The 12,152-nt window shown below is 45.0% G+C and overlaps 1 protein-coding gene across 3 annotated transcripts in view; it reads right to left on the bottom strand.

Annotated features, from left to right (window-relative positions):
- Positions 1-7,359, bottom strand: part of RIMKLA (ribosomal modification protein rimK like family member A) — a 28,938-nt gene extending 21,579 nt beyond the window's left edge. Inside the window, exon 1 of one of the 3 annotated variants that reach the window (XM_074334524.1) lies at positions 7,015-7,359. In XM_074334524.1, coding sequence (XP_074190625.1) covers positions 7,015-7,177 — 163 coding nt within the window. In that variant the 5' untranslated portion in view covers positions 7,178-7,359. Of the gene's footprint in view, positions 1-2,755; positions 2,804-7,014 lie in introns of those variants that run through there. The other 2 variants (XM_074334525.1, XM_074334526.1) reach the window with 2 other exon arrangements.
- Positions 7,360-12,152: the final 4,793 nt, after the last annotated feature.

Here is a 12,152-nt window from a genome sequence, read left to right as displayed (position 1 = left end):
CTGACAGCACTGCTCCAGCAACTCACCACTCATTCCTACACCATCAATTTCTCTCTCTATGTTGCATCACTCACACCATCATACACCATGCTGTTTTTCTCCCTTCAGTAAAGAAAGCCTCTCAAACCCATTTCCCTTCGGGCAACGTCTTAGTCATCTCAGGCTGCTATAACAAAGTACCACAGACTGGGTGGCTTAAACAACAGATGTTTATTTCTCACAGTCCTGGAGGCTGGATGTCTGATATCAGGGTGCCAGCAGTCGGGCTCTGGTGAGAGCCCACTTCCTGGTTTGCAGACAGTTGGCTTCTTGCCGTATCCTCACATGGCAGACAGAGAGAGAACAAGCTCTCTGGTCACTTCTTGTAGGGGCACTAATCCCATATAACCCTACCCTCATGGTCTCATTTAAACCTAATTTCCCACCAAAGGACCCATCTCCAAGTATCATCATACTGGTGGTTAGCGCTTCAATATAGTATGAATTTGGGAGGGGACACATTTTAGTCCATAGAAAGCTATCAACCCACTTTTCACCTTCTCTTTGTAACAAGAATCCTAAGACAGTGTTTATATTCGCTGTTTCCATCATTTCACCGAAACTGCTTTTATCAGGGTCACTAATGCAAGACCCACATTGCTAAATGCAATGGTTAATTCTCCGTCCTCATCTTACTTGATCTACCAGCAACAGTCTGACCACATCTCCTTGAAATCCCTTCTCCACTTGGCTTCTGGAATAACATCCTCTCCTGGATTTCTTCATTTCCTTCACTCAGGATTCTTGGCTGGCTCCTCCTCCTCTCCCCACCACTAAACATTGAAGTGCCCCAGGCTCCGTCCTTGGGCCTCTTCTCTTTTCTATCCATAGTCACTCTCTTGATAGGTGTAAGGAGAGGCTCTTACTTTTGATATCTTCAGGCCAGGGCTTTCCGCTGAATCCCAATCGATAGGATTGACTGCCCACGTGGTAGTTCCACTTGGGTGTCCAATGGGCATCACAGACTGAGTCCTGAGCCTCACCACCTGCCCAAATCTATTCCTCTCACATCTTTTCCACATGAGGAAATGGCAAACTTTATTCTTCCAGCTGCTCAGGCCAAACACTTTGGAGTCCACCTTGACTAGTCTTTCCTGCACACCCAACATATGATCCAGTAGGCAAATCCTGACAACTCTGTCTTCAATTTACATCTAAAATGTAGTTACTTTTCACCTCCTCTCCTGAAAATATTCTAGTCCAACCATCATCCCTCACCTGATTTGTAGCAAAAACTTCCTAAGTGGTCTCCCTGCTTCTACCGTAGCTGCCATCAGTCTGTTCTCAACACCGTGTCCACACTGACCCTGCGCACATAAGGCAGGTCATGTCATGCCTCTGCTCAAAACCCTCAGTGGATTCCCAGCTCATCCAGAGTAAAAGCCACAGTCCTTCCATGACCCATAAGGCCTACATATCTGTTCCGTCTGCATGCTCCCCTCTGTCCTTCTCGCCTCATGCTCGCCCCGTGGCTCACTCTGCTCCAGCCACACTAGTCTCCTTGCTATTCTCTCCTGCCTAACCAACTGTACTTCCAGGTATCTAAGTGGCTTGCTTCCTCACCTCCTTCACGTCTTTACTTGAGCATCATCTTCTGAGTGAGGACCACCCCAGCTATCCTATCTAAAATTGCAATCCCCTCCTCCACCTCCAAAAACGTGCTATCACCCTTCCCTGCTTTTTTCCTCCTAAGCCCTTTTCACCAACATACTAGATATGTTACTTTCCTTATTTGTATTCCAGATCCCCCATCTAGCATGCAAGCTCCTTAAGAGGCAGGGATTTCTGCCTGTTTTGTTCTGGTGCCTACAACAGTACCTCACACATAGTAGGCAGTCAACAGATATTTGTTGGCTAAATGAATGAATGAAATCATAGTAACGATGGTGGAGACTGTGTGTATTTTTAGTCTCCATTCTATCGCCAGGCCCTAGCGCCATGTCTGGCAAGAGGAAGTGCTCCATTAATATTTGTTGAATGAAATAAATAAATGAATAGGATTGCTGTGAAATTAAGACACCTGAAAAATATTAAAGTGTTTATAATAATAAAGATACAAGAATGAAGAACCATTACCCCTGTTAATTCCTCAATGCAAAGTAATTGAAATTTATCACTTCCTCCTAGTGGAGTCTTGAGTTACTTTTTAAGAGTGAAGGATCACATAGAAATTGATGGAGAATCTCAGATGTGTTATAGGCTTGTGTTAAAACAATATAAACCCCAGTTAAGGTGAAGTCTCTCAGGGAAGTAAGGTGGCCAAAGAGGAGCTGGAGCGAGGTGAGGCTAGCGCTGACGTACCTGGATGTCAGCGGACTGCCCGCTAGTAACAGGAGTAACTGGAGAGAGAAGTAGGGATGGATGGGGATGCCATGGACCTCTCTGATGATGGCTATATCCCTTCCACCAGGAGATCCTAACAAATTTGGTGAAAGTGTTACGGAAGCAACAACAGGTGCTTCAGAAATCTCTAAGGGCTTTGAGATCCAGTAAGGGTCCCTATCTGCTGGTTCTAGAACTCTTCCCAAGACAGTTCACGAAGTGTCTCTAAAAACTATTGCTAGAAACATAAAAATAAAATACACATCCAATCGATCCTCAGTCCTTGAGGTCAGCCCACAGATACAAATGTGGTCCCATGGGGTAAAGTGTATCCATTCAGCGCCCAAGTCAGTTTGGAAATATTATATTGTAGGTGCTTCACCCACTCTCTCACCTTTCCACTAGTGCTGTGTGGTGGTTTATTCAGATTACAGGGTGTCAAGCACAGGCCTTTAGCAAGGACTGAGGTTAAAGATCAACTTCCATGCACAAAGGTGAGCACGGTATCCTTTACTGTTAGTGTCTTCTTGCACAATAATGGGAGTCCATCCTTTCTCCACGAGGCCTCTGCTGTCTTTTGGAGAGCTGCAATAAGACCATTTCCTCATATAAATTTAGTTAGAATCCCCCGATTCTTATTCACCTAAGTGCTACAAAGAACCAAGTAAAAGTATCCCAGAACACCTTAATTTAAAGAACCTGACCTAGAAATTGCCATACGGCCACCAAATATTTGCTCTGAAAGTAAAGGAATGCTGAATCATTTAGCTCCTAAGAGACAAACTATAACACACCCTTATTGCCCAGTCAGACTCATTTTTTTTTTCTCTTTCTGTCTTGGTATCTGTTCCTGAGTTTGTGACTATATTTGTCTTTTGGGACAGTTAATCGTAAAGACCTGTGGGTGGTCAAATAACTTAATTTACACTAATGACTGTCCTCCTATAATGGCTCATCACAAAAGAATTTACACACCTAATCACAATCTTCCAAACACGGAAGGTAACTACAGTCAAAATTTTGTATACTTCAAATTAACCTTTAAGGCACTTGACTCAGTCATCCAACAAACATTAACTAAAGGCCTACTGTGTACCATTATGGAGTATAAGTCTGAGGAATCCCCAGTCATTTAGGGGGAAAGGGAAGATAAACTCTGTAAATAGATAAATTACAATAAAATATGATGAATGCTATTTTAAAAGGTTAAGTGTAATGTTATTTGGCAGAAGGAAGAAAGAGACTGGTTGGGGCCAGGTAGGAAGTTCAAGAAAGACTTTATAAGGATGAGTGACTTGAGCTGGGTGTGAAGGATGAATAAAAGTTTACCACCCGGGAGGGAGCTGGAGCAGATGGGCGTCTCAGGCAGAGGGAATTTCAGTGCAAGGGGAAGGATAAAGTCAGTGTAGACTGAAGCATGGGGTGGAGTGGAAGAGAGGAAACAGAAATTCTGGTTCTGCTGAGACCAGAATTACTACTGGTCCTCATTGCTAGCCCAGACACTGTTACTGATGTTTATAAGAGTTAATATGCAAAAAAGAACCTAGATCTTATGTGCCTGGTGCCTAATAAACAGTACATATATTTTACTTTGACTATTATTATGTGCATTTTGGTGCCACATTCACCACCATCTTATTCCCAGAGTTGACAATAATTAGTAAATATTTGTTGAATGAAGAACTTGTTTTCTAAGAAGGAAATGGAGATGGATATGATTCTCATAATGTACATCCAGCAGAAAGGTGAAGGGGAAGTGTTTTCTTCAGGATTGCTCCAGTCACTGAAGGTCATTCCACTTTTCCCAGTAGTCTCCCAAATCTACGCTGGGGAGGGTAGATCACAAGGTTAAAAATAATAACCATAAAGCTCGCATTTTCAGTTTACTTATATTATTCTTCAAATAACTGCAGTCTTTAAATCTCTTGTCTGAATCCTATTTCCAGATAACAACCTGAAATTCTTATCTCTGGATTTGGGCTCCCAGTCAGTAATCACCGCAGAGAGACGCTCAGGAAAGAATTTAAGCCACCTTCTGAGGCACTGCCCATCCCTGCCCTAAACTGACTCCTTCACGTTCTCCTTTGCTAATCTCAAGAACAAATAGACAGGAATGAAAGCATAAAGGCGGGAAAGGTGGTACCTTTACTTTCTAAACATAAAATTACTTTGCAAAATCACTGTCTAGCCTCAATGTAATTCAATTCAGTTGAATTCCACATCTACTGAGAAAGGTCCTATAGGTTGCAGGTATCCCAAAGCATACGGTCCTTATTCCATATCACTGGGCTGGGAATTAGGATCTCAGATTTTTAACTGTGGGTTTGCTAAGTAGCTGGATGACACTGAGCAAGTCACTTCATCTCTTTGAGCATTAGTTTCTTCATTTGTAAAACGAAGGGGTTAGAATGGATGACCTCAGAGTCCTTCCCAGCTCTAACATTCTATAATTCTCAACTGGGAAATAGCACCAATACTACTTTATCTATTTCTGTATTTCAAAGCTAGCAAATCCTAGACTTTTTTTCAGAGGCATGTTTTGGGTTTGCAAATTGCCAAGGGTTTTCTATAGTTTGACTACAGAGGAAACTGGGAAATAGAGCCCACAACCTTTATTCATGCAAAAATATTTGAGTGGCTACTATGTACAAGGCACTATTCCAGTCTCTGTCCCAAAGCAAACGAGCTCACTCTTCTCAGGGTCTTTGTGTTTTAATTAATCCACCCCACAACAAATAAATCTTTTGGCTGCTTTAGATGGCAGAAACAATGATCTGTTAGATTTATGTGTTGTGATACGTGTGAATTAACAAAAAATTTTTTAAATGCATCAAAAAATACCTGTTTTCAATTTCTCCATTGACCAGGCAAATAACTACGTACATTTTCTTGAAGTTTTGAAAGAAGTAACTCCTGGTTTGTGAATTGACTGAGATACATTTACACATGAATTCAGCAAAATTTTAAGACATTAAACAAAAGGGTTTAAATGTTTCCTGCAGCACTGCTATTTAATTTTGTCTTTTTCTGGAGCTGATTCTTTAAAATGGGGTTTTAGATACAAAACAGAGAGCATCGCCCTTCTCTTTCACAGCAAGCGTGATGCATCTATAACAGGAACATGAAGTGAAATTTTGGTTACTGTATCTTTCTTTACAAGCTGTAAAATAAATAAAGAAAGAAAATGAAGAGCAAACAAACCAACCGTGGGGCTGGGAAGATGTACTCGTATGTACTAGGTCTACATCTAGTAAAATAGAACAGATTTCCCCATGCAAGTATGTTACTGACACACAGAATTTTAGAGCCGGAGGAACCGTAGCCCTTGGTTTTATAAACAAGAAACCTGAGATTGAAAGACATAAAGTGACTTGGCTAAGTCAAAGCCAAGATACTTGTTAGCAGCAAAGCTGTAATAAGAGTCCAGGTCTGCAGATTCCCTGTTCAAGAATTTAGCTCTACATTACCTGAGTTTTAGCAAGTCAAGGAAAGAGAGATGCTACCCTTTATGGTTGACTGACACTGTTTTGGACTAAATGTAAGACTCTTAATGTTTGTAGTGTATTTCTCCAACAGACTATACAATCTTGTATTACTTATGAAGGGTTTAGATAGATTTTTGGATGAAACATCTAGAACAGATATATTCTACTTAGAACCAGATCATATTCAAAATCTCATTTGTAAGAAACCTGTTCAGAATTAACAAATTATGAGCTTATTTCAGAAGGGCTGGTTGAAATAATATGAATGGTATCCCAAGAAGCACCCTGAATTGGACCCAGACCCCTTCGAGTCCTAGAGGCTGCTGGAGTGGCTGGGGACCTCCAGTGGTGGCTGCAAGCCAGGGGGAAGTTCCTAAACCACAGATTCCTAACTCAGGAAGTGTTTGTGTTAAGAATAATTAAAAATACCTAAAAGCATGATTAACCTTTGGAAGTCAGGGTGACAAATGATAACCTTGCCTCACCCAAAAGTCTCTTGGACACAGCAGTGGAGAAATCAGGCCAGAATGGTCTGTACCTGAAATCTTGGCTTTTCTGGAATCAGAATTCAACACTTTTAGGGCGGAGGATCAGTATAAAGAAAACCCATCGAAGGTCTAGTCTTCCACTTTACATGCAAGAAGCGATTCCAATCTTTGTCAGATTTCTCCCCATATGTAGGTCCTAGTTTGGGAATAATATTCTAGGTAGTGCATTACTGACGCTTACACACTCCTGGGAAACTTTTAAAAACACTCACTGTAATGGCGATTTTGTAAATGTAACGTGGGTTGCTATAAATCTAAACTGACAGGCTACCGATGCAAGCAGAATTTGCAAATTCGATGTTAGCAGCTTGATTTTCCTTGGACCTCCAGGCGGTTTCAGGTAAATTCGAGTTCCTCCTAAAACAAAGTCCCCTTAAGTAAATTAACTCTCATTCTCAAGTCTTGGCCTCAAGGCAGATGGTGGTGGTTAAAGGAAGCTCTCAAGGTTAGGCGCTTTCTCCAACTCAGAGGTCTCGTGGGGGGGGGGGGGGCGGGGGACGGGAGAGGCTGGTTTCAGGGGCCCGAACTTGCCTGGGGGAGGCCCGGGGGCGCGCGCCCACCCACCGGTTCTCCGGGACCCAGGCGCGCCTCCCCGCCCTCCCGGGGCTCGTCACGCTTACCGAGGTGGCCGCCGACGATGGTGACGGCGATCTGGTCCATGAGCACCGCCCGGAAGCGCACGTCCTGCTCGGAGCAGCGCTGCCGGAGGGCGCGCAGGATCTGCACCTGCGGGTAGTCCTCGCGGATGCGCCGGTCCGTCAGGAACCAGAGCTGGGAGCACATGGCGGCCAGGACGGCGGCGCGGCGCCGCGCGGACCCCCGGGCTCCCCGGATCACTGGCTCCGGCAGGCGGGCGAGCGCGCGCCGCGGCTCCGCTCCCGCCGGTGCGCCAGGCGCCTCTGCAGCCCTGACCCAGCGAATCTGCCGGCCACTCAACGCCGCCGCCAGCCCCGGGCAGCCAATCAGCGCGCGGTGGCGGGCGCGGGCCGGCCGCGCGGCCAGCTGCAGAGGCGGCCTCGGCGGGCGGCGCCGGGGAGGGGCGGCGGGGCCCGGGGCCTGCGGCATGCAGGGGAGGAGATCCGGGCGGGGGCCCCCGAGACGCGCGCTGGCGGGCGACGGCGCGGCTGAAGGAGGGCACCCCTGCCCTGGACCCCGGGGAGCGCGGTGCTGCCGGCTGCTTGGGGCGGCGGAAGCGCGAGGGCCCGGGGCGGCGGCCGGGTGGGGTGGATGGATGTCCCGGCTGACGGGCTAATGGTGCGCAGCGGCCAGCGCGATGCGTTTCAAAGGTGGTCGCGAGCATCGGGGCCTGCGTTCACTGATGGTCCCCTACAGAGTCTCGGCAGGGCCTCGGGGACGTCCCAAAAGGGACTCCGGGGCCTGGCGAAGGTCACCTGGCTAGTCCCCCAGTTACACCCTGGCCTTGGAATTCTCCGCCCGAATCTTGGCCTGGAGCTGGAGGTGGAGGTTGAGGGAAAGTTCGGTTTTAGCCCTTTCCCGTTCAGATTATTTGAAGATACATTTCTTAGGATCTCAGGTCTTCTTACACTGGACACCCCCTCCTAGTCTGTAGCGGTTCTAGGCCTGTCGAACTTCAATGTGATGAAAGCGCATCCAAGACTCATTTTAGTCAGATGGACCAGTGGCTGGTCTTCCCCCTCAGGCCATGCAACTGAGTCATCTTTAAACACCATCCTTGGTCCTAGCCAATTGCAGAATCTGCCTGCAAACAACAATGTTTGAAGCCAGATTTTCCTTTCTAAATAACTGCAAGACTGAAGTTAGCCGTCATTTGAGACTGCATTTGCTCTTCCAGCTCATTAAAATATGTCCTTTTTTTTGGCTTAAGTAATCAAAAGTAATTTCAAGGCAGGCCCAGCAATGACAACTTAGAAATGTGGTAAGATGTCTCAAATAAGATATAGGCTTCACTGTAAATATTATGTAAGTGTGTGCATTTACCCACTAAATGTACCTGTAGAAAGGTTCTGTCTAAACAAAATTTTAGACTTTTTTTCCCTTTTTTCTTTTTTTATTAGTTTTAGGTGTACAGAGCAATGTAATAGACATTTAAACCCCCCATAAAGTGATAAGCCACCCCCTAAGCTATTACCCCTCTGACATCTTATGTAGCTGTAACAATACCATCGACTCTCTTCCCTATGTTGTACTCCATATCCTGTGAATATATATCTATATATTTAGTTATAAATGACATTCAATATTATTCTACTTCAGCTCTTTAAGTGTATAGCACAGTGGTCAGACATCTACACAGTCTATGACGTCATCCCCCTGATAAGTCCAGTGCCCATCTGGCACCTTACATGATCTTTACAACATTGTTGATTATATTCCCCATACTGTATTAACTATCAATTTGTATTTCTTAGCACCTTCACCTTTTTCATCCTGACCCCAACCGCATTCCCACCTATCACCCTGATAGATCTAGGACCTATCTGGCACCTTACCTAGTTATTACAATATTATTGACTATGTTCCTTATGCTATACTCTACATCCCCATGACTACTGTGTAACAACCAATTTGTACTTCTTAATCCCTTCCCCTTTCACCCGTCCTTAACCCCTCTCCCATCTTAAAGAAGTTCTTCTAAGATTCCTTGTAATACTGGTTTGGTGGTGATGAACGCTTTCAGCTTTTTCTTGTCTGGGAAGCTCCTTATCGGTCCTTCAATTCTAAATGACAGCCTTGCTGGGTAGAGCAATCTTGGTTGTATGTCATTGCTTTTCATTACTTGGAATATTTCATGCCACTCCCTTCTTGCCTGCAATTTCTGTTGAGAAATCAGCTGGCAGTCTTATGGGGGCTCCCTAGTAGGTAACTAACTGCTTTTTCTTGCTGCTTTTAAGATTCTCTCTTTGTATTTAACCTTTAGCATTTTAATTATGATGTGTCTTGGTGTGGGCCTCTTGGGTTTATCTTGTTTGGGACTCTCTGTGCTTCCTGGGCTTGTATGTCTATTTCCTTCACCAGGTTAGGGAAGTTTTCTGTCATTATTTCTTTAAATAGGTTTTCAATTCCTTGCGCTCTCTCTTATCCTTCTGGTACCCCTATAATGTGAATGTTGGTATACTTGATATTGTCCCAGAGGCCCCCTTAAACTCTCCTCAACTTTTTGGATTCTTTTTCTTTTTGCTGTTCCGGTTGGGTGTTTTCTGCTATCTTATCTTCTACATCACTGGTTGGATCCTCTGCTTCATCTAATCTACTGTTGATTCCCTATAATATATTCTTTGTTTCCATTATTGTATCCTTTATTTCTGACTGGTTCTTTTTGTGGTTTCCATCTCCATTTTTATGAGATCATTGACCAGTGTCTGGAACTCTGTGTCTGATAGATTGCTTATCTTCATTTCACTTAGTTCTTTTTCTGGAGCTTTGTTCTGTTCTTTCATTTGGGACATGTTTCTTTGTCTCCCCATTTTGGCTGCCTCCCTGTGTTTGTTTCTATGTATTAGGTAGGGCTGCTATGTCTTCTGGTCTTAGTAGAGTGACCTTATGTAGTAGGTGTGCTGTGGGGTTCAGTAGCGCAGTCTTTCTGGTCACCTGAGCCACACACACTCCAGATGCATCCCTTGTGTAGGTTGTGCCTTGGTTGATAATTGCACATCATTGTGAGGGACTGACCCTTGGGCTCACTGGTTGTGAGGACTGGCCTTGACTACAGTGGAAGAGCTGTTGTGCAGGGGCTGATCCTACAGAGCAGGATCTGCCTCAGCAGGACTCCAGTGCCTGCCCAATCCGCCCCTTGGGTGTGTCATACTTGGAGATGGCTAGATGATGCTCCAGTTCATTTTGAAGCTGGCCACTGAGGGTGCTAGCCCCAGGACCACCTTGGAGGGGATCTACTGTAGGTCTACTTCAGCCACAGCCCGTGCTCCACCTAGCAGGAGCCAGAAAGAAATCCACAGATGTCTGCTGCCTGTGCTGTGCTTGGAAGCGCCTTGAGAGGCCAATCTGCAAACCAAGGCCAGCTGCCACTAATGCCAGCTTAGGGCTGCTCAGGCAGAGGTACAGGACACGCTCAAGCCAGATGCTGCTTGTCTGGGTTCCTCAAACCTTTGAGAAATCATAGGAAAGTCTGCAGCTTGAGCTAAGGCGAGCGGTCTGCATGAAAAAGCCACTGAAAGCAGCCTGGGTGTGCCCGAAAGTTGGGTAGGGCCAGGTCTCAACTCACCAGGGCAGGGTGAACAAATGGCAGAGACTCAGAAATGGCGGCCACCTGTGTTCACCGGGAATGGGGAGGGCTCAACAAAGAACCAATGGCCTCTGCCAGCTCCTCCATCCAGGAGAAAGCCGCCTCTCCAGCCCCGCCCCCCCCACCCCCCGTCCCAATCCAGACAACTCAGTTTCCACCATATGTCCCTGCCTTCTTTCCAGCTGCTGCCCCAGCACTGGAGCTCAGAATGAGTGATTCCACTAGTGGGTAAGTCCACGTACAGTCCCTTTAGGAGGAGCTCCTGTGAGTGCAGCTGTACTCAGTCTCACTCAGTCAAAATCTCTGCTGTTTTTCACAACCAAAAATTATGGGGACTTCTCTCCCTGGCACTGGAACCCTGGGCTGGGGTGGGGCTGGCGTCTCCCACTCCTTTAGGGGGTGGGGGGGACCCTAACAGCTGAAATAGCCCTCCCAATCTTTAATGGTCACACGTGGGTGTGGGACCAGCCTGTGCCATGTCTCTGACCTTCCTACCAGTCTGGTGGTGGCTTCTTCTGCATGTCCTTAGTTGAAAAGCTTTGGTTCAGCTTGATTTTAAGTAATTCTCAATAATGGTTGTTTTGTAGATTAGTTGTAATTTTGATGTGGTTGTGACAGAAGGTAAACATAGCATTTACCTAGTGCGCCATCTTGGTTGTCTCTCTTGAATCCAGAATTTAAAAATTTAATTATTTTCAAGCAATGTTAAGTAAATCCTTTTGTGTTGCACAATCTCCACCCCCACCCCCACTTCCCCATGTTTTAAAGTAACAGTAACCTAGTGCCTTATGGATTAGTAACTTTCAAAACTCTCTTCTAACCACAGATCAACTTGCACACTAGAGGCTCTATCCTCTATATGGACCATTTCCTTGATATCCCATGGTATATATTTTCTTGACCCTAATGCTTCCTACTGGGCTTTTGCAGTATCATACATAGGAGGTCTATAAGATCAGAACCATAATTTCCTGGAATGATAGTTTGTATATAAGAATCAGTAAATTTAGAAGTTATTTACAACCCATTTTCATAGTCGTCTACACAGACTAGAATGTTTAAGTCATATGCAAATGGCTACCAAGATCCCCAAAACCCAGGCTTGAGGATATCAGGACCTGAGGATCCAGATGTTATAATCACTTCCTCACTATCTTTTCTCTCCCTCTCTAGGAGGTTGCTACCACCCCTGATATCCCTTTTCTAGAATGACTCATAAGTGAGGAAGTGAGACAATGGCATATCCAATTAGGAAGTGGCTACATTTGTATAGGGTAATGTTTTGTTATATTACCGAAATTCCTCAAGCACAGAGGTACTACCCCAGATAGAGCATTATTTTCTAAAATGTATTACTTTATGTAATATTTCTCCATAGATAACTTCCAAATTCAAATTTAACCCTGATATCTCCTGAGCTGCACCGGTACAAAAGGATGCTGTTCTGCCATCACCTCAATGTTCTAAAAGCTAAACTCATTCTTTTTCCTCCATTCCAGATTCAGCTGTCCTTAACAATAACAAAAAATGTATTAT

Source organism: Rhinolophus sinicus, linkage group LG06 (assembly GCF_036562045.2).
Source record: "Rhinolophus sinicus isolate RSC01 linkage group LG06, ASM3656204v1, whole genome shotgun sequence".
In the NCBI taxonomy this organism is placed as follows: domain Eukaryota; kingdom Metazoa; phylum Chordata; class Mammalia; order Chiroptera; family Rhinolophidae; genus Rhinolophus; species Rhinolophus sinicus.
Note: the sequence above shows the minus strand (reverse complement) of the source record. Positions and strands in the feature narration are given on the sequence as shown.